The sequence below is a fragment of the Pteronotus mesoamericanus genome, unplaced genomic scaffold, assembly GCF_021234165.1.
Source record: "Pteronotus mesoamericanus isolate MK-2021 breed Mesoamerican mustached bat unplaced genomic scaffold, CSHL_Meso_final contig_164, whole genome shotgun sequence".
NCBI classification, from domain to species: domain Eukaryota; kingdom Metazoa; phylum Chordata; class Mammalia; order Chiroptera; family Mormoopidae; genus Pteronotus; species Pteronotus mesoamericanus.
The window spans coordinates 3388144-3411775 of NW_026555065.1; the positions used below are offsets into that span (position 1 = coordinate 3388144).

Here is a 23632-nt window from a genome sequence, read left to right on the forward strand (position 1 = left end):
AGAGAATTTCTCTGCTTTCACAAAGATCTGAACTCAAAAGCAACTATTATAGCTTGTGCTCAAGTCCAGAGGTACAAAGGTAGTTTTATGGAATGCAATAAAGGCAAGTATAAGGGCCACCTAATTTGCATAACAGCAATGAATAGCTTCCCATTAGTAGAAGTTATCGCCCAGTACAGTACTCTGGGGTGCATCTGTTTTAGGACCTTTTAAAACATAACCTTGTGGCCTAAGTAGTAAAGAAACAGCAGGATTAATTTTATTATAAAATACAGATCCTAAAAAATAGCTTACTAAATGCATTCAATAGTGTAAGTTTAAACTTTCTCCTTCAGATTTTCAAAGGTTTGTACATACTTGTCAAATTAAAATATTTCAACTTGTCAGTTCACAAGGCTTATGCAATACTCAAAAGTTACTCCCATTTAATAAAAATGTTTAATCAAGAACACAATTTTGCTAGTTAGAGATTGTAAGACTCATTCCGAAAAGACTCCTCCCGCCGCCAATAGAAAACTCTCAAGGGCTGGAGCTTGGCATCTTAGAGAAAGATAAAATATAATCGTGAGTTGTAAGGCTAAAAAGGGTATTTACTGAGAATAATAGTTTACGATTATGTCTTATGAGGCTCATACTACTACCCAACACCATAAACGATAAACAAAGGCTGCAGGTTGTGTATTCAATACAGAAGATTCAAGAGTGATACATTCTATATTAGCCATTCATCTAACCAGAGGGAAAACAGGCCCTTTTAATCAGTATGTGGCAAAAGAAGAGATGGAAAATCTTTCTTAGAAGGGATAGATGGATACATAGGGATTCATTATACTACTATTTATAACTTTGTATAATTATATAGTACTTGCATTATAACTTTCAATAAATTTTTTTAACCTGAATGATAATTATAGCTCCCCAAGCTAAACCCAAATGAACCCTACGAGGCGCCCCTTCACTCTTTTAGATGGTCCTTTCCTTATCACCTGATATGAGGTTGTGGGTTGGAGAGTAGGAATGTAAACAGAAAAAAAGTACATTCCCTGTCCTTTTGGATCTTACAATGCAGTAATTACAAAAGGGCAAGAATAAATGGAGGATCCAGATAGTTCATGGAGTGCCGACTATACATTTTCTTCCCTGACTTACAAAGCTAGACAGACTCTGAGCAGTGAAACCCACATAAGGTAGAAGCTCTGGTCTGTAGCTAGAGTTTTAAGATTCCCTCCTCAGTTTCTGCCTCCCAAGCTATTGTCTGGCCCAGCAGATGGTGGTCCTCTAGAGCCTTCTGTAAGAGAAAACATGGGGACCTGAGGTCTTACAAAGTACTATTCTTTACCCATCCACTTAAAGGTAAACCAAGATCAGTAACAGAGGATCCTAACATCCTCCTCTAGCATTGCTTTCATATCAAAGATAGCCTATAAGAAAGTGTTACTACCTGGGGCTTCCCAGACCATCCTGTTTCAGGCATGACCTTCTGTAATATATTCTGAGGCCCATATAATGAAATGTTTTGGCATAGAGGCTGTGCAATAGTCAGCAACTTCTTAAAGACAACATAAGGAACCATACCACTTCCCTAGAGAGATGTGAGAAGACAGTATGCTGAGAGACTGGAAGTTCTGAATAGGGGAATAGGTGCTAAGAGCAGTAAGTTACTCATTGGGTTGGGGATAATAAGATCTGAGATTTTGCATATGAGGCAGTGTTAAGTTCCACTAACTTAAACATAGGAAAGGAATCCTGTTGGCTACAAATTTTCCCTGCCATCACTGGTAACAGTAACAGAGTAGTTAACAGCCATTATATATGACATCTGTGCCAAGATCTGTCGATTCTGTGCTTAATAATGTTAAATAATTGAATTCAAATGGTTAAGACTACTAATAATTAGACTACCACACTCATAGCCAAATAATGTCATTAATATTATGTGTGCAACACATAAACCTATATTTTTGGATTTAACCATTGGTTCTACTGGATAGCTCAGCTCTGTGGACTGATCGACCTTCCTGAAGATTTCAATTAGAGACAATGAAAAAAATTAAACACAGTATGTTTTTAAAAGTTCTCCCCCAGGCATGAATATATTTTAAAGTATGTATTAAAATCCAGCAATTTTAATAGCAAAAGCAAAAAAAACCAGGCAGTTCTCAATGTACAGTTAATACCGCAGCCCGTCAAGTGCTTCTCCCCCCTTAGTGCATATGGTACTTTGATGCCTATTGTATTGTGATACTGACATTTTGCAACTGTTCTGAAAGCTTTCATACTCTTTAATGGAGTTAATATGGAAATAAAGATAACACTCTAATCAAGTTGTGATGATAAAACCAAAATAATCATGCAAAGCATACACTTGATTTTTTACTTAGCTATGGAATTTAAATTTGAGTTAGAATGAATAACAATTTGGCACTAGTACCTTTAGAGAAGTCATTCATAGAATTACTGAATTGGGGCTGGGATGCACCCCAGAAACGATGTAATCCTGTCCCCTCATTAACTGGTAGGTGAGGCTCAAAGATAAAATGACTAGAAGAGCTGTGACTAGAATCCCGCCTTTGTCACCCAGTCCAGTGCTCTATCATACCTGCCACTTTCTTTTAAATCACAGAGTTTGCATATTTTCTTAACTGTCTACCTAGTATCCTGTTCCTTTCAAATAGCCTTTATCTTCCTATTCAATTTTCAGGGAAATGAATACTTCAATTAAAATTACCTCTCAGACTAATGGTTCTCCCTTAACTTGAGTTGTAATGACAATATATTGCTTTACTGTTTCCATCAGTCTCCTGCAGTTTGGGGAAACACAACCATTCTTTAAAACTTAGAATGACAACTCCAATTTATCTGGCACATTGAATAGGCAGTGGAAAAGATGAGCCATCAAATCCCAGAAAAAGGTATGGCACCAGCAAAGCCCCAACCAGGAGGAGAACAGCCCTCTTGTCTTCAGCACCAGTGTGTTATGCTAACCCTTTAAATAATGTAGTGGGAGAGGATGCTTTCATGGTCTTTGTTCTTTTTTCCCCATACAGGGGGTGGATATCATGCACAGTCCTTATACAAAACTGATACTTCGTTTTGAAAATTTTTTCGAGGCTTATGATGTTTGTGACACATCAAACCAATCTCCATTTTCTCCTCTTTTAAAAAAGAGCTCTGTAAATTGAAACCTAACAGGTTGGGAAATGTTTTCAATTATCCACCCAGTCCTTGAATTATTCTGTTTCTGGTATTGGCCAAATTGTCTTAGTTAGTATCTTTGTCTCTTTAAGGTGGATGAAGAGACTATCACAGTAGCTCAAACCACGGAGAGGATTGTATTTTGCAAATATAAGTCAATAAAGACAAAAATTAAGATGTTAATTTCCCCAGCGGTAAAATAAATACGACTAGCTTTATAGACAGTCCAAACCCTTGAGAAGTGCACCTTTTCTGCAGAACCCTTCAGAACGTAAAACACCTCTGGATTAAGTCCCAGGCTAGAACTCCTTATAATTTAGCATTCCCAGTGCAATGGCTAAATTAGGAAACTTACAACTACAGAGCAGTAACTACCACTAGAGAGATACCATAGATAGCACTTGAGAACATCTACATGTAAGTTTACCAAGTCAAGACGGCTAAATGACTTTTCAGGAGAATATAACAGATACATTTTTTTAAAAATCAAAGTTAACTGAAAAGCAGGGTCAAACAGCAAAATACTTCTACTAAACTGCCTTGAGCCATAAATTGTCATATTTTTAAATTTAATGTTTCTTACTTGAGATAGTTTGTCTCCTGAGATATTATTCAGAATGAAGACAGTTGTTGAAATGTAATCAAAGCCATTTTCTACTACTTCCAGTTTCTTGGACTGCTCCTAACATCCAGCCACGCCCAAGGCAACATTAAGTCTATACTTGATAAAAATTCAGTTACCAGTACTTTATCATTTTCAATTCACTATCATTTTCTCCTTCTTTTAAATAATTTTGTAAAAAACTTACTACCAGTTTTCAGTAAAATAAGTGGTGATGGAGCCTCCTCCTGGGTTTAGTGACACAGTTGTGTATGTATGAAAATACAGAGAGTAATTACTTCCCTTATATTTCTGGTAATACTTTTTCCAAGAAAAGCATAACTGAACTAAAATCAAAGCTGAATTCACACAACGGTTCCTCCAATTCAATGTTTACTCTGTAATGAAAGGACCTATATGTTCTCATTCATCAGAATCAAATATTCCATGGCTATATCCAAAGCAAAGGGAAAATGTAATCTGACAACATAAAGAACAGTCCCCCTATAACTGTTTATTAGAATGTGAATATATTCCAAATCAGTAACTAAAAAAAAAAAAAAAAAGTTACAGAGCATGCATAAAATACAAAGTAGTGATTTACAAATAGATAATAACCTTCATACCAGTACACTAAAATGTATAAGAAAACCAAAATGACTGACCACAGCAATGCCTTCAGTGCGCCCCACACATCATGAGCATCGCGAAAGACAAGAGATTAACTATGAAACATAGTAATCTATGCAATCCCATACACATATATATTTTGGGGATATTTCACCACCCTGAATAGTATCACTTCAGTTGACACAACTTTCAGAACACTGCAGAGTAAATGCTTAATATTACCCATATGAAAGTAAAACTAAATATTAGTGTGCACATTTCTGAATGAGAAACTAGTTGCTCCATTGATTTCAATAATGTAGTGGAAAGTCTGTATAATGGCCTAAATGCATACTATTTAAACTCAAAGTACTATTTCATCTTAAGTACTTAAAAAGAATACATGCCTTTAAGTGATACCACTTGAGCAGAAATTAACCTCTCACTGTATTCTTTTGACATACTAAAACCAGATATTTAACTGGACTATATTCCATAATATACTGCAAAACTCAAAATCAGCATTATTAAAATAATTATCCATGCCTGCTGGTGAATATGGTGATAAAACTAGGTTACATTTCAATTAATGGAAGGTTTTGAGACAAAATTAACATCTCACAATTTGATACTAAGAGTATTAAACCAGTTAATGCCTGAGCAATAAAATGCCACATAATCTACTGCTGAGAAATTAGATAAATTAAATGATATCATCAAACTTAGGCTGCCTGATCATTACAACAGAGGCACCTCAGGCGGAACTCCACTGTCTCTCCAGTCCCGGCCTGCCAGGCAGCATTAACCTATGACCCCATATCTGTGGCGCAACTGAAACCAAATGCAGTCTTTTGTGTTTATTAAGATAATTCTTGTCCAGAAAAAAAAAGTGCCCTCTCAAATGAACTGATGCTTATGAAAATTAAAAACAAAAATTACTGAACTACATAACCCTATTAAGGCATTTTAGAAAGTGACTTCCAGAATAATGGAAAATTTTCAAGGTGCTATGTTTACAGGGCAATTATTAGATTTGTGGAAATATATACTGCACTGAGAGAAGAGTGTATGAATTATAAGCTGCTCTGTGGCAAAAGGATAGCTTATTTCTAAAGTCTTCTTAATTTGATTTGATCAAGACAAACAGGTCTGAGCTTCAAGTGATCAAGTTCTATTATGTCCTACAGTGACAGGTTTCCATGATGAAAAGTAAACAATAATTGAGGAATCCAAACATTCAGTTTATTAAACTAAGGCTAGTGAAGCCATAGCATGAAATAAAGCTGCAGTCATTCGGGACAAATGGATGATTTTATAAAGCTAAAATCAAAAAACTTAAAACATGGAACATTCATTAAGTAGAAGGAAGTAATAAAACACAAAAGTGACCACAAGAATTACAAATATATTTAAATCTCAGACCTGGGAAATGGACTATACACAGCCTTCTAGGGGAGAAGAGAAACGCCTTATATGTTCTGACAGCACTGCACCTTTGGCTTATTTTCAGTGGTTGGTGGAACGTGAATAGGAACCACATTGTTGCTTGGAGACATGTCATTTTCACGTCTGTCTGACATTTGCTTCTGGGAAACAATGCGGTATATCTCTGAGTGAAAGGAAAAAAAAAAGGGAAATAGCAATACTCAGTGTTGAATAGACCCATCAATAGTTGACATAAAAGATACACGGAGGTAGAAGATACATTTGCAGGAAAAAGTGCAAATAAATTTAAAGTTTTATTTTCAAACAGCCAGTGATAAGAGTCAACCCATTATTTTAATTATTTCCCTTAGGTCAAGAAGAGAAACAGAGGTTTTCCATTTCAGAGGGACAGACTCACCAGTCAATAAGTCTTTGTTTAAAGAGATTTCATAGTTTATGGGCTTAGAGCTAAATTAAACCATGAGAGTATTTTCATTGTACCCTTACCAAAAAAACAAAAACAAAAACAAAAAATCCAACATACACCAACACTGTACCATTGAAAAATAAAAATAAATCTGTACCATCAGGCACTCTAAGGTATTTTTCTTGGCTGCAGAGAGAAAAGCCCAACTTCATAAACATGCCAAAGTCCCAAAGAACTCTTGGAAAAGGAGGGAACAATAATGTTTATCAGTGCTCCTGAACTAAAGTTAAATTGTAATTAATTATTCAAAACAGGCAACTTAAGATTTTATATGACTTATCAAAACTAGTTGTTTAGTGTCTACTCCTTCCACCAAATGTTAAACAAAACTCTGTCTACTTTATTCATTGCCATATATCTCTGGCATATAGCAGATAGTAGGGGTTTGATAAGTAATTAACTGCATGAATAAATGTTACTAAATTCTCTACAGCAAGTATCTCTAACACATTTTATTTGGCCCTATAGTGCATTGCCTAAAAGTAGTTCCCTCTGACTAGATTATGTATCTTATGAAAAATGGGGATAAATATTCTAAGTCTGTGCTGTCCAGTACAGTAGCCACCAATTTAAATTAACTAAATAAAATTTAAAATCCAGTTGCTCAGTTCACTAGCTACATTTCAAGTACTTAATAACCTGTTACCAATGACTACTCTATTTGATACCCTACATATAAAACAATTCCATCAATGCAACTCAACGAACCCTAGATTTCAAATGTTAAATCCAAATCTATAAAAGGACATTAGTACATGTGGAAAAAACTGAATGTGAAATGCACATTATATAATACAGTATAAACATAAGTTTCTTGGATATGGTATATGGTATTGTGATTATGTAGGAGAATGCCTTGTTCTTAGGAGAGAAAACGCTTAAGGATTTAGTAGTAAAGTACTACAATGTCTACAACTTATTTTCCAAAGACGGAGTGAAGGGGGAAGAAAAGTAGATATACACATGTAAAAATAAATTGAATGTGACAAGTTGATGATTCCAGATGAAGGGTATAGAGTGTTTACTTCAAATTTTAAAAAATACAAAGTTATAAGGTAAAATAGAGAAAATGAAATTAAGTTTTCAAAATGCTCCAAGAACATGTCAATCAACTGCAATATGAACATCATTTGGATTCTAATTTGAAGTGAAAAAAATTTAATTATTGTTTGAACAATAAATGACAATTAGAAATTACTGCTAATTTTTAAGTGGTTTTGTTGTTATGGGTTTAAGTCTTACTCTTTCAGATACACATCATGAAATGTTTACAAATGAAATGATGTAAATCCCTGGATTTGTTTCAAAATAATGGTGGAGGTATTAAGTGGAAGAAAGATTAGCCATGAGCTGATGGTTGACAGCTACGTGGGAGCTCATACTATTCTACGTTTATTATGTTGGAAACTTTCCATAATGAAAAGTTAAAAAAAAGCTCATTTAATACACTTTCTCCAAATTAAAAACTGATTTCCCTAAAGGTGAAGAGCAAGCTATACTACTAGTTAACTGAATATGTGAACTAATAAATACAGCTAGTGTGCCCTTTAATTTTTTTTTTTTTTGGAGGGGGGAGAAGTGGTGCTAAAATTTGTATTTGATAAGGTTGACAGCGGTTCAAAGCTTAAAAAGTATGAAGAGAAAAAAAGATTACAATAAAGAAAGACTACTGACTACAGTTTTAAAAAACAAGACCAAAAAATGGTATGGAGTCTTTGTTTAGATTATTTTCATTGAAAAGAGGTGGGACTGGAGTGTGACAAGGGCAGAGAAAGACAGTCATTCAATCAGGCTAGTGGCTGAGGCATAAACACAATCATCAACTTACTGTAAAACTATACCATTCATTCTTTATTCTTTGTTTTCTAATTCCAAACTGGATTCAAACTCTTCCTTATCAAGTGCAAATGGCTAAATGTTACCCTCTATAAATGTCAACTTCTCCACAAGTTGTATTAAACATTAAGTTAGGGGAACCGAAAAAAAAATTTTTTTTTACAGGTTCTTACATGAAAAGTAAATACTACAAGGGAGGAAAAGGAAGAATTCTCTGAGAACATAGAAAGTTAAATAATTAAAGATATCTCTTTACAAAGCAAGAAATTTGAGCAGTGTTGTATAACTGCCTACAAGTATTGCAAACTGTTTTGTAGAAATGGATTACTCCTACATTTGCTGCAGTCACCAAAAAGACATCTGCTAATAGAAATAATAAAAAAGGCAAAAAATAAATAGGTAAGTATTGGTCAGACAATTAGGAAAAAAATTTTCTTTCAGGTACAATGGGCACTAAGAGGCTACACAACTAATTCACTTAATGTCTCTTGTGGCTAGATATGTCACTAAAAAAAAAAAAGGAAACTTTGATAAGAAAATAGGATGCAGGTATTAGAAAAGGTTATTTAAGTGGCGGTGGGGGGAGGGAACAGGACTAGTAACTTGCTAAAACCAGATGCAAATAGTTTCGTTTTTCAAGGGCATGTTCTCCTTTAGAACTAAATGTATATGATATGCCAATTCCTGTGCAATCCCTTTTTAAGACGTCCAAAGAATAGGTATGGTTAGAAAGAAAAGGAATACTACTTTCTCTCTTTTTCATAAGAATGTCTTATAGCTCTAAATATGAAGTAAAACATTAATATAAGATAGCTTTAAATATAACCAGGTAAAAAATTAAAAAAGACATATACCTATTTCTACTTTAATGGGAGTATGGATCAAGTTGCAAAGTAAATTCTACAGAAATTAAATGTCACTCTTCCAAATTGGGAGACAAGAAGAGCTAAAATTTTTCAGTTCCTCCAAAAATTGTGATAATAGCAGAGGCTTGAGTTATTCCACTTCTATAGCCTAGGTCAGTAACTTTTAGGTCTTCTTCAAACCCATTGCTCACCATGGAAGTTTCTCAAAGATCAAAAAATGTTCCAATTCGATATACTGACAAGTATTTAGAAGTTGCCACGTGCCAGGAACAAAGCTACTACACCTAATTAAGAGATTCTGCCGGGATATAGTCAAAAACCCCAGTGGATGCCTAAGACTGCATTTAGGGGTTGCTTGAACACAAGCACTGCTATACAGTCATCTCATAACCAAGAGTGACGAACAGGCAGGCCAGTGTATACAGCAGGAAATGCAGGAAAAAGGGACGACTGACATCCAGGGCAGGATGGAGTGGACAGGGCACAAGAGTTCATCACACTACTCAACATGGCGAACAATTTAAACTTTATGAATTGTTTACTTCTGGAATTTAAAATTTTGGGACTACAGTTTACTCTGGCCAACCAAAACTGAGGAAAGTAAAACTGCAGATAAGGGGAGACCAGTGTAATTCCTGAAAACTCTCACTCCACTTTTAATATGCTAAGCTAATCAAAATTTTTTCAACCACAAAACAATTTAGTCTTCATACTAAAAAGATGGCTGGGACTTATTAATTACGTGGAGAAACCTGGCAGATAGCACCTTAACCAAAGTACCAAAGTTAACATCACCAGTAATGAATAAAACAAACCACTATCACAAGCCTCCTGATATGAGCACACTTTTGTGATGTTCCTGCTGAAAATACATAACCTCAATGTAATTATGAGCAAACAGTAGATAAAAACCCAAATTGAGATACAAAATAACTGACCTATATCCTTTAAAAAATTTCAATAAATAAAAGACTTGGCAAACTGTTTCAGATTAGTGGAAACTAAAGAGATACAACAGTTGAATACAATGTGTGACGTGATTCCAGCCTTTATTTTGCTAATAATTGGAACAACTGCCAAAATCTGAATAAGGTCTGTAGTTAGACATTGATGTTTAAGAGTTACTCTCTAACTGTTATGAAGAGAATGTCCTTATTTTTAGGAAATACATAGTAAAAAGTGCTAAGATATAAGTGGCAACATTATCATTTGAAATGGTACGGTATGTATATATTTAGAGAGAAGTAGAAAAAATAATAAAGCAGATATGGTAAAGTATCAACATTTGGGAAATATGGGTGAAGGATATTTGTAAATTCTTTGTACTATTACTGTTAACTTTTCTTTAAGGCTGTAACTGTCAAAATTCAAAGAGAAAAAAATAATAGACTACAGAAAGTATAGATTAATAACATTCCTTAATGAATTTGAGAATGAAAGAAAATAAAACTGCACTGAAAAGCAAAGGCTAGCAATCTACCAGGCTCACTCATGTACTGGCTGATTATCTCTAAATAATACCATCAGCAAAATTACGTCATGGAGTTACTGTCAACCTCATGAATGTCAAAAAATACCTATAGAATAGCTCTATTCTAAAATAAGCAACACAATTAGCTTTGAATAATGTAAGATAAAATTCTCAATACATAATTTTGCACCTTAAATATTAAAAAGCTATTTTTTCTTACAACATCAAAATACAATGTAAATGCTGTAAATGCTCCTTTAATACTTTTAACATTTAAAGCGACTTAGGCCTAATGACATTATTTTTCTCTTTTCTGTTTTTCAATGCATTAATACTCTTGCTGGTGAAAAAAAGAAAGAAAAAGAGAGAGAGAGAGAGAGAAAGAGAGAGAGGAAGGAAGGAAGGAAGGAAGGAAGGAAGGAAGGAAGGAAGGAAGGAAGGAAGGAAGGAAGGAAGGAAGGAAAAGAAAGAAAGAAAAGTTTAAACAAACATCCTAACAGTTGCAAAACAGCACAGATGTCTGCTGCCATACGCTATGATCTCTGATCCCACAGATTAACACTAACATTTATGCAGGAAGCTGAGGAAATACTGAATATGGAGAGGAAAAATAGTAGTAAGTGAAGCTAAAATCTTTGTTTACTAGCAACATTATTTAAGCAATAACAAAAGTTTAATGGAGAGTGAACTCTTAAAAAAATAAATAAACCCAGGTGTTCTTCATTTTTAAGGACAAAACAGCTCATTTTTAAATATATATCATTGTTTATTTTTTAGTTCATGTTTGAGTAGGTCGTAAATTCAGTGTTACAAATGATGCATACAATAATTAACAGCAGGTAGAAGACTTGGTATCACCTTCACTTAATATCTCAATAAATGGGCTAGAATTATAGCAGAGATTTGATGGGACATAAAAAATACCCCCAACAACAAGGATTCCCTAAAAAGTTTTGCAAGTGACATTTTTAGAGGCCTTAAGAGACTCAGATCTTCAAGATTACCTTTACTCATTCACCCACTAGGAATCGGAGGACCAGGGAGGTTCAGCGACCTCAGTTACACAGGGAGTGGGAGCAAAGTGATAAACAGTAAAAGCCTACCACTCCTGGATCTAACTTTAGTACTCTACATATTGACTCAACAGAATCCACACAAGTGGTTATAAAGAGAAGAAAAAAAAGTAGAATTTGCAGACATATTGCATATTTAGTCAAATCTTGTTTGCTTGAAACGCTCTGCAATGAAACCTGACACAGAGAAGATTCTAAATGAAAGCTACTATGTTCCCAAAGACTATTTATCCAACCCCAGAACCAGTTCTTTCAGTTACTATTTTTCTGATAACAGAAAAGAATTCTAATAAAATAGGTATGCAAATTACCAATATTTAGTTTTTTTTAAATTAGATTTTTTTCCTACCTTAACTGCTATTTAGCTACTAATTTATCAAATGTCCACTATGTACCAGGGATAGCTAAGTACTTTATATGCACAAACTCATGTACTCATTTTGGAGTCTAGGAGTAGATGTCTCAGTGACAGAGAATTATCTTCTGTGGGTTACAGAGACAAAAACCTTGAAGTCACAACATAACAGCTGAGTCAAATCATATCACAGGCTGGCTTTTATTATAAATATAGACCCTCTCCAAAAAGAAAATAACAGAACTCCCCGAAACATATTTAAATTTAACAGACAAAAAAATTAAGGCCTAAAAAGGTTAAGTAACTTACATAAGATTATAGAGCTAATAATAAGAGGAGGAGCCAGGACTAGAACCCAAGTCAGGCTTCCAAGTCCATCCTCTTAAATCCTAGGCTTATTCCTTACATTTTTACAGTGAAATAAGACAACATTTAGAAATTAAAATCGGTTTATCTTTAATACAAGTACACAAAGAATAAATTAAAATCATGATACAGTATAATCGGAAACTCATTTAACCATATCTCCATATAGACTTTTTACAACAAGGCTATGCTGGGTATTAAGATTATCAAGTTCTTAAAAATAACATGCAATTTTAAAGTACTTAAAACAACCTATCAAAGTATTAGAGGATTAAGATTAAAATTGGTTATTCTAATAAAGTCAGGGTAAATATAAGTCAACACAAATAAAATGCCTTCTTATCCCTAAGGCTGACCTGGTATGCACATCCACATACCAAAATAGCATGACCTTTGATCCTTTCCCACTATACTACGGTTAAACTTTTCTATATGCAATCACTGGCTGATTTTCTCCAGAGGTGACACTCTGCTTCTTCTACAATATACCATGGGAGAATTTTACTTTTGGGCTTTTTTTTTTTAGGTCTTGCTTAATTTTTAAGAACATATTTTTCCCAGCTACTGCTTTAACACATCAGAACCTAGAATATATTTACCTTGCTGAATTTCAGTAAGTCATTTATATCTTTCCATAGCTGGGATTTCAATATTTATCTTAGAAAGTAGATTTAAACATTACTTTGTACTTGTCACCATGAATTATATGAATTACAGACTACATGGATTGAGGTAATAATAGAAGTGAAAAAATAATTTTAAAGTATATTTCCCACTATTAACCAGGTGAATTAGGATGATTAAAGCTCAGTAAGCAATAGCTGTAACTAATTTTGTAACTCTTGCACTAGTAGCTCTCAAATGAGTCATTCTTAGATAATGTGCTAGATAGTTTGTTTTCCCAATTAAATTGTTTAAATTACTTCCCTAGGTCTTGACTGAGTAGCTCAGTTGGTTAGAGCATCGTCCCAATAGGCCAAGGTTGTGGGTTCGATCCCTGGTCAGGGCACGAATAAGAATCAACTCATGAATATATAAATAAGTGAAACAACAAATCGATGTTTCTGTCTGTCTGTCTGTCTCTCTCTCTCTCTCTCTCACTCCCCTTTGCCCCCTCACCTCTCTCTCTCTAAAAGTAAATGAATAAATAACCTTCCTAAAACTTTTATTTCCCACTGGTACAATCTAAGAATGCACATCTTACCTGTCAGGATTGTCTGAAAAGCAGCTTCTACATTTGTAGAGTCTAGAGCTGATGTCTCAATGAATGACAAACCATTCTTTTCTGTAAGAAGACACAAAAACTTCACTTTTGTCAAATTTTAATACAAGGGATGTAATACACTTAAACCTTCAAAGAGAAAAGTAAAAGATCTTTCTTAATCCCAAGACCTCCCCAACTTCTTGAGCGATAAGTGTACCATTCTGCTTATTCTTTAGTAGATTAAAAATAATCATAAAATTTTTTTACTGAATTCATTAAAATACTTATTCTATCTAAATACTACCACCAGAATGAATAACACTACTCAAAATATACTAAACTTACCAAATACGCAGCTACTTCCATCCCCTACTGTCCCTTCAACCACATAGCTATGGTATTAACAAGAATGGGTATATGTGATTCATTTGGAATTCTGTAACTATATATATTATCTGAAAAAAAGCTTCGTGCCTGGGAAACTAAAGAACTGCTCAAGAAAATGGCACAATCACTAGTGGAGGGTCACAGCTTCCACTAGCCAAGAATGTACAATGTTGCCCACTGATAGGATGCCCCTCCAGAGCAGTGGCAAGAGATAGGTGGACCCTCTATAAAGCTAAGAAAGTTTTAACTCCTCAGCAGCTAAATGCCTATTGGTGTTTGACACTCCCTGGAGTACTACTTTTGAGACCCACATATAGAGCGGCCTTGGTGAAGCACAGAAACATAACGGAAAAAAACACAGAAGCACAGAAGATATTTCATCCACCCTTTCCAGGGAGAGAAGACAGTACTTATATTCAATTTCTGGCAGCAAAAACTCAAAGTACTACAATGTTTCAATGACTCAAAGTTAAGCAAGAGCCCTGCAGCCATCACACACTTTCAAAATGATCCTTGCTGAGCATTCATTATTCATTCATGTTTATCTTTCCAAAATTACTGTAACTGATTACCCCCATTGGAAGGATTATCAAAACTTTAGGATATAACAGTAAGAAATACAGAATCACCATAATAACATGAAATCCGGATCACTAACCTGCAAAAGCTCTTGCTTCATCTGTAGGAACTGCCCTGAGATGACGCAAATCACTCTTATTGCCCACAAGCATGATAACAATGTTACTATCAGCATGATCTCTCAGTTCTTTCAGCCATCGCTCTACATTTTCATAGGTGAGATGTTTAGCAATGTCATAAACCAATAAGGCACCTACAGCTCCACGATAATATCTGAAAACAGAAATACGTGTAACTATTAGAAGACAACCACAAAATGGAAGGGAACATCAGGAAGAACTAAATATATGGATTATATATATTTAAAAACATATTTATAAGTAAATTTCAAAATCCTAAAACTGGATTTCTGAAAAGGAGGGAAAAACAATAACTTTTCCAATACCAAAAGTCTGCTAATTCACTTGATGGCAAACAATTTACGTGATGGCAACCTATTTCACAGAACTTGAAAACTGTTGAGACTTACGCTGATGTTATAGCTCGATATCGCTCTTGCCCAGCTGTGTCCCATATCTGTGCCTTTATTGTCTTCCCATCAACCTGGATGCTTCTTGTTGCAAACTCTACTCCAATGGTGCTCTTGCTTTCAAGATTAAACTCATTTCGAGTAAATCGAGACAAGAGATTACTCTTTCCAACACCAGAATCTCCGATAAGGACAACTGAAAAGACAAAGAACTTTATGTCAGAAGAATGAGACAAACACGCTACCTCAGAACAGAGACTTTCAAACAGTGTGACACAAGAATCTTTAAAACATGCAATACCTAACAATTTTAGTCAGGGGCACTAACCTCTTTTCTCTTAGATTGTCAAATTAAAAAAATGACAACACAATAGCCTTCTGGTGTGAGTGAATCAAAATTATACCTATTTTTTTATTAGATCAGCAAAAAAATATTTTTTGGTGTGCTGCAGAATTTTAGTAATTAGCTTATGTGTGCATGAGATGAAAAATGTGGAAAATTGCTGCCTTAGAAGGTATTAACTTGAAAGATAAATCCTAAACTAAATGAACAATTTGTGGTATTAACTTCTATCTGACTTTAAAGCAACAAAAGATGTTAGTGGGTGGTGGAGAGAGAAAAAATGAGTATTGTGTTCGACTTAGTTTCATCAAAGACTGGGTCTGACTTTAGGACTCACACCTAGGCAGAACGAAATACATTCAACATGAGGCATCAGGTTTATAAACTCTGCCACCCAGATCACAGAAACTACAATGACCATTTAATAGTTGCATTTATCAGATTGGCAAGAAACTAGAGACCACTCCAAAAACAAACACTCCATCCACTAAGTTTAACAGGGGCCCTAGAAAGGTAGTAAGTCTGAGCCAACAGCAAACATATACTTTCACTTACCACTTTATTAATTTTTTTTAAAAACTTTTTTTTAACTGATTTTGGAGGGGGGGGTGAGAGAGGGAGGAGAACAGAGAGGAAGACGGAGAAGGGAGAGAGACATCCATTTGTCGTTCCACTTATTTATGCACTCATTGGTTGCTTCTCATATGTGCTTGGACCTGAGAGTAAATCCACAACACTGGGATATGGCAGCAACACCCTATCCAAATGAGCTACCCAGCCACGGCCTTAAGACAGGTTTTGATTAGATGAATTTATTTCCTACAATTACTATTAGGAGGCAGTGCATTTACTAACTAAACACATGAGGATTCTTTTTCACTGAAGGCAGTATTGCACTTAAGAATTTCAAAAACAATGGAGAAACAGGCAGTTAACTTATTTTAAATCATGTCTATCTAAATTTAAAGAACAAAATGAGTTCACCAATTTGTAGGATCTGAGCTTGGTAACATTTTTTCCTTTGTAAAAATTTTATAGGTATTTCAGAAAATACTATATTTATTCCCACTGTGAACTACTAATGCTTCTTCATACTTCTTACTAGCTAATTGATACAGACTCCAGGACTAGAAAATCAAACGTGTAACAGTAACGCCTAAGAATAAGACCATGCCTTACTAAAGAAATTGGGATTTCTTTATTAAGGGGAGCAGGGAGGGAAGTAAAAACTGAGAGTTCATTGCATTCTGCTTAGAGGGCAAAGAGAATCTATTATGCATTCCTTCCTTGCCACAAGAGCAGGTATAAGCTGGCCTCTAGACAGTCTTGTAGGCAGAATATTATCAAAAGTGTTTCTTTCTGGTTTCCTCTATCAGCTGATTAAGCAAGAAATCATCCAGAGAACAATGATTCTATGCAGCACAATGAGTAGTTATTTCTAGCTATATAGTCAATTGGAGGTGGCAAAGGTATCATGGCAAACACAGATATAATAAATGCTTTAATTTGGATACCAAGGAAGAACATATTAAGGTTATGAAAATAACATATAAAGACAATACAAGGTCTGTCCAGACGGTATCCGGCTATGTACTATGAAAAATAGAGATAATGAATAAGATATAAGACACAAGAAACACTGTACATAGGACAATGATCCCTCAGTCCCCTTCCAAGTAGGCACCTTGGGACCTCACACAGTTCTCCCAATTGCCATCACCTGCCCTATCGTATCTTCCTGAATCTCATCAATTGTCTGATATTTCTTCCCTTTTGAAGGTGATTTTAGTTTTGGGAAAAGCCAGAGATTACAGGGTGCCAAATCTGGGCTGTAGGGGGGCTGAGTCACCTGGGTGATTTGATGTTTCGCCAAAACCTCTGCATGGGACATGATGCATGAGTGGGTGCATTGTTGTGATGAAGCTGCCAATCGCCAGTTGCCCATAGCTGGGGCCTTCGGAATCATCTGAATAGTTTCCACAGAGGAATGAATGTTCAAGCATAACGCAAAATTTGATGCAGATTCATTGCTCTATTCGCTTAGTCATTTTGAATGTGACAGCCACACAGTACACATGTTCACTCAATGGCGTCTACCAACCCCACTGACTACTACAGTGAAGTTGTCATTGTTCACGCATGTGCATTCCAGTCCACTCTCCTTGGGTGCCAGGTTACATTGATGTTGCACAAATCATTCCTATTATTTTAACAATGGCTGGACTTTTTCTGGACAGACCTTGTCATATACTTCCAACTTTACAGAAAGGCTGATTGACTTCTCAGTTCCCAAAGTCCACCACTCTGGGCGTGAGGTCAAATCTGAGTTTCAATAATAGAATATAACCCTCTTAATAGGATACTTACTACTGCTTCTTAGTGCAAGAGATCAAACGTTCTCCTGAGGAAATAGCCTTTGAGTCATTTCTGGCCCCACACGAACACTGAGGTATAAAAGCCTCAATTGAAATGGGAATAGGAAAGAAGAAAACCAAAAAGTTGACCGTTTCTATTTCATAGGCACTCATTTCAATTAGTAGGAGTTCAGGAGCCAAAGAGAAAGACATCTAGAATGACAATGTCTTTAGAAAATTAAAGAACACCTTCCTCCTCCCACAAAAACTCCAGCCCTTTCAAGTTTTTGGTTTCTTGCCTTTTGACCTCCACTTTAACTAATAATTATCTCCACTGTCTCCTCATTCTCAAATCTTTAAACCATCATAAAGTTAGTGAGGGTATTTTTTTTCCTCCTCAATGTAACCAATTAATTTTAACATTATAAAAAAATAGCATCTTTAGCTGAAAATAATTCAAGACTCATGAATGCTTTATACAACATAAATAGCTTTTTCAACTAAACATAGACAAGATTGCCAGAACTATACTAGCAACTTGTTAAAGGGGTCTATCTTTAATTACAACAGAATGGATCTTTAAGAATACTGCTGCAACCTGCCCAAGTGGCTCAGTAGATCATCCTGTGCACCAAAAGGTTGCATGTTCAATCCCCAGTCAGAGCGCATATGGGAGGCAACTGATCCATGTTTCTCTCCCACATCTATGTCTGTCTGTCTGTGTGTGTCTCTCTCCCAAATCAATAAAATATCCTCCAGTGGGGATTAAAAAAAAAAAAAGAATAGTGTTGCCAAGATGATGCTGAGAAATGACATAAGAAGGAAAGCTGCTTCTATTCAGTTACTAAATGAGAAACCAAACCAACAAGTAAACATTTAGGCTCACTGAAGAGATACACAAACTAGAATAGATTAAATTACCTAAGCAACAGAAGAGAATTTACTGGCTTTAATTTAAAAAACAAACCAAAAAACTAAATTTCATGGGCTCAAAGATAATTTCTAATCAGTTTCTCATTAAGATGATAATATTTCATTGAATTTTTAAAATATGACAAACTATATGATCATATCCTACAGTGCAAGAAAGGAATTTGTAGTGCCTTTTCTGTTTTCCATAACTAATATGTTAGGTTAAAAGTACTTTAAACATTTTATAATTGTAGCCATCTATGTAAAATATATAAAGATAAATAACAGCATCTATATATGGAACAGCTACAGCATTTCTAAAATAACCTAATAGTCTTTATTACCACTTGGTTAACCTTATCTGCTGAATTTTAAGTATCATTGCTAACCCCTAATACTAAACTTGGTTCAATATATATTAAATATTAGGCTGCTAAATGCCATTAAACCAGAATATACATAGTATGTTATTTAATTAAAATTTGTACCTGCTCAACCACATTTAGTTTTGTACACTCCCTTACAAACTAATATACTGGATTAAAACTTAAGTCAACAGATCAATCAATCTTAGTACATCAGACCTGTAAGTTATTACTGAAGGAATGATTCATAATTTCCATACTGGTTTTTATAAATAAACATGGAGAGATCTTTCTACTCTTTCAACTACAGGATGGGGAAAAAGTAGGTTTACAGTTGTGAGTACACCAAACACATTTTATTCTTATATTATGATTTATTGATTATTGTATAATTTTCCCCTTGAACAACTGTAAACCTACTTTTGTGCCACCTGTATATTCATAGTACCTCACCAAAAGAGTCTTTAAAATAAAATGCATTCAAAATAAGGCTGAAGTCTAAACATGTTTTTCCAGGCTCAGCAGATTCTGAGTTGCTCAAGCAAAAGTTGTAAAGAAAAACTACCAAGATGCAAGACAGCAAAATTCATATGATTATTTCCACAGACAATGAGCTGATAGTTAATTACTACTGAACTTCAATGAAATGAAAAAGAAAATGGTGCAGACTAAGTATCCAGGTATTTTCTGAAAATGTGACTGACTGGTTGGTGTCCACCAAAACATCTGTAAATAGGAACTATGATTGACTGTGTTCCACAGGGCCTTAACCAGTGTGTGGGTAAATAGTTGTAGAATTAAAGTGTTTAAGATAAATAAAAAGTCAAGGTTTTGTTTCAATTTTCACCTGAGTGCATGCTCATTGATTTTAGAGAGAGGGGAAGGGAGGGAGAGATATAACCCATGTGAGAGAGAAACACCAATTGATTGCTTCTTCTATGCACTCTGACCAGGACAGACCCTGCAACCCAGGCATGTGCCCCAACCAGGAATTGAACCCACAACCCTTTGGTTTACTGGACAATACTCCAACCAACTGAGCCACACTGGACAGGGCAAAAAGTCAACTTTTTAAAAATAAAGTTAATCCCCCATCAAAAATCTCAATGCTAAACTTAACCAAAAATTAACATACAAGAACAATTACATAATTTAGAATAACTGCCCAGTTCTGCCCACACTGTATACCCATTTGGACCACTCCATCCTGTACTAATCAAAATATCTCTTCATTGTTAACTGGTTAGAGTTACAAACTAACTTCTAATTCCCTCAACCATTAAGTTTGCTAGGTAAGCCTTCTTCCAAGTAGAGAGCTGCAGCTCATCTCATCTACAGAATGAAACCATTTTAAAATGAAATTATTGTCACTTCATTTAAATTATAGTAATTATATAAATAAGAATTTGGCTAAATAATCAGCACTGAAGAAGAAAAAAGAAAGTGACTCATATCCTGTAAGAACTTTAAAAAAGTGGAAATCCTCAGCAGAATTTTTTAAACATCCTACCTTAAACAGCAAAATGTACAACAAAATGAATCCATGGAAACAAAGTACTTTAGAAGTTCCTAGTTTTATTACTAATATTGAAATGCTCTTATATGTATAAACATTTATGGTTAAAAAAACCTGACAAACCCTGGCCAGGTAGGTCAGTTGGTTAGAGCACTGTTTCCACAACGTTGCAGATTCAATCCCCCAGTCAGGGTACATACAACAATAACCAATGAATAAATAAATAGGTGCAACGACAAATTGATGTATGTCTGTCTGTCTCTTTCTCCCCCGCTCCCCCACCCCCATTTCTTCCTCTCACTAAAATCAATCACTCAATAATTAAATAAAACCAACACCACCACAGTAACTTTTTTCACATTGTTTCACGCTTCTTTACCATTTACTGAGTACGCACAGAAACTAAAATCTAACAACCAGTCCCATTTAATTTTCACAACAGTCCTGCAAGGTACCTATTATTTCCTTTTTATAAATGAGGGAACTGGAGCTCAAAAAGTTAACTTTCTCAAGGTCTTAAAGCAAATTTAAGACGTGAGTCAGGATTTGAATCAGGCCTGAGTGATTACAAAGCCCTGTGCTCTCAATCATTGTTAGTAGGATGTTCTAATCTCAAAATTAAGTTAAAATTCCTTATGCCAATGAAGGATAATATTCTTAATGGAAAAAAAATAGCTTCTATAACCAACATTTAAGTTCCAAACCAAAAAGGAGAAATACTCTTGACAGCCTATCTCGGGGATTTTCAACCGGTGTGCTGCAGGAATTTTTAAAACACGCAATACCTGACTATTTAGTCATGAGTACTGACCTCTTTTCACTTAGTCAAATTAAAACAGTGACAACAGCTGTCCAGTGTGAATAAATCAAAATTATACCTACTTTTTTTGTCAGATTGGCAGACAACATTTTTTTTGGTGTGCTGCAAAAATTTTAGTAATTAGTTTATGTGTGCCATGAGATGAAAAAGTTGAAAATTGCTGTCTATTGTGTTCTAAATTAATTACTTCAAAGGTAGCTAGCTGCCCACTGTCACCGCACCTCATTAAAAAAAAAACAACTCTCTTTAATAGTTAAACCCCAGTCTCCAAGGTCTTACTTTAAGTGACCTCATCTGACCTCAGATGACTTCAGCAAACAACATGTAAAATGCCTTAAATACCCTCTTCTTGTAAATGACTTTCCCCATTGGGGGTGGGGGTGCATAATGAACATACTCTCCCCCTGTTAATAGAACATTCTGGCCCAGAAGAGTAACTGGTGATAAGGGTTTATCATCAGCTAGTATGCCCAGATTTGCAAAGTATTGGTAAAGCAAAATGTTACCTGCTACATTTGGTCAATCATTCTTAGCACCTAATGGCAGAGTCAGAAATTGTCACCATGCTTAACACTCTTTGTAAAAAAAAAAAAAAAAAAAAAAAAAAACGAGAAAAAAAAAACCCTCTACCCTCCAACTGTAAAGCTGTAATAGTAATGGCTTCTTCCTCCCTGGTAAAGATCTTTGTTCAACATATCACTGATGGCTGCCCTCCTAATTCAGGAGCAATGAAAAGGGCATCAGAGTGAGAACCCATTCACTGAACAAGAGAGCATTTACTTGTACTCTCTTCTCATTGAAAACTGTACCCTTTATCTCTGTGGATTCTTTCCGGTCTAACCAATAAGCAATTCTTTTTATTCACTCCCCACCTTCCAAAATGTTTTGTCCGAGGACACTACGTGTTTCCCAGTCTAATATTTAATTTGACCAAAGAGAACATAACTTCTCCCCGCCCCCCACCTTTAGGGGAAAGGTATGCAGCCAACTAGGACTCTTCCTGTTCTAAAAACACCAAAAGGTTGGATCCTCCCAGTGCTGCGGCAGGAAGCAACCAGTCCATAGTGATAAAGCAAGCTAGTATTTGTGCAGCGCACAACCTTTCCTGCTCAGGAACTGGGCCTTCAGGTCTGGCAAGGATAACAGCCAACACCCATCCGCAACCCCTTCTCGGGAGCTGAGTCAAGAGTTATCCCGGGCTGGTGGCCCCTGGGTAGGGAGAGTAGGAAATAAAAGGCTAGGTGGGAAATCACATCAGTCTACGGGGTCACTGCGACAAGTGCGTGCGTGGGGGGACGGACAATCCCTCTTGCCCAACACCCCCACCCCCAACCCTCGGGGTCGCAGAGGAGACCTCGGAGAGCTCTCAACTATTTGGGAAGAGAAAGTAGAGAAAGAGCTACCAATCCCGGGGACAGTGGGAGGTTACTGACGGCGAGAACTGTGGGGCGGGTGGGAGCCGCTGGCCCGCTCAGATTTTCGCGAGGGCCTGGCCGGGCGATGGAAGAAACTGGCTAGCAGAGCTGTCTGTCCGAGAGGAGGGCGGGCCTGTGAGGAGAGACGCAGAGGAGCGGCTCGCCCGAGGGGAAAAGGGGGCAGATAAGAAAGACTAGTGAAGGTAGCCTGCTCCAGGCAAGGTGAGAAGCGTAGCGAAGGGTGGGTCAAAGGGGTGCAGGAAGGGGAGTGAGCCCGGCAGGGTGCATACTGAGGAGGGGACGCTAAATCCGAAAGCTAGATGGTGGGAGGGGCGACCCCTCTGAAAGGGCCCTAAAACCCGGGAAAGGCAGATGCTTTGGAAGAAGGCAGTACGCTGTAAGGACACTTGGTGAGGGGCTCTTTAAGGGCCTACAAGGAGGGTTCTAAGAGACCGGTGTGTGGCGAGGACTCCCCGTCTTTATGAGGAGAGAAAAAGGGGCCGAGCTGGAACACCGCAGGACAAACCACGCAGAGAGGGAAAGGCTAAGGCCAGTACAGGGTAGCCCGACGCGGGCCCCAGGGAGCGTCCCGGACCCTCGAACGGGACTCGGTGGAGAGTGGGAGAGCCAGTGACCTCACCTTTGAAGAGATAGTCGTACTCGTCGTCGCGGGTGCCCATTGCGCGGCCGAGGACTGAAGGGGCGGGAGCAGCAGTGGTATCGGTGGGACCAGGGGGCGTCGCTGCAGGGGTAACCCAAGCGCCGAGCTTCAGCAGCCGGACCGGGAGAAGAACCCCTCCCTGCCCTGCGTCACTTCCGGGGAACTGCAGGCCCCTAAGGGCAAGTACTTCCGGGGAGGTACCGCCCCCGCCCCAGAGTCCAGGAAGGGCGGTCTGAGCGAGCACCGCGTGGGTCTCCAAATTC

The 23632-nt window shown here is 36.6% G+C and overlaps 1 protein-coding gene across 1 annotated transcript; it reads right to left on the reverse strand.

Annotated features, from left to right (window-relative positions):
• Positions 1–5247: 5247 nt before the first annotated feature.
• On the reverse strand, positions 5248–23530 carry RAB11A (RAB11A, member RAS oncogene family). The gene is made up of 5 exons (XM_054565259.1): positions 23349–23530; positions 14984–15179; positions 14534–14727; positions 13489–13569; positions 5248–6014 (listed from the first exon to the last, which is right to left on the reverse strand). The coding sequence occupies exons 1-5, from the start codon at positions 23386–23388 to the stop codon at positions 5875–5877; spliced, it is 651 nt and encodes a 216-aa protein (XP_054421234.1). The 5' UTR covers positions 23389–23530; the 3' UTR covers positions 5248–5874.
• Between the last annotated feature and the right edge of the window lie 102 nt (positions 23531–23632).

Excerpts from the sequence above, each read along its gene's own strand:
- RAB11A (XM_054565259.1), bottom strand. The coding sequence starts at position 23,388 with ATGGGCACCCGCGACGACGAGTACGACTATCTCTTCAAAG. Across the intron at positions 15,180-23,348 it reads GTACGACTATCTCTTCAAAG|TTGTCCTTATCGGAGATTCT; the intron begins GTGAGGTCACTG and ends TTGTCTTTTCAG. Across the intron at positions 14,728-14,983 it reads TATCGAGCTATAACATCAGC|ATATTATCGTGGAGCTGTAG; the intron begins GTAAGTCTCAAC and ends TTCTGTTTTCAG.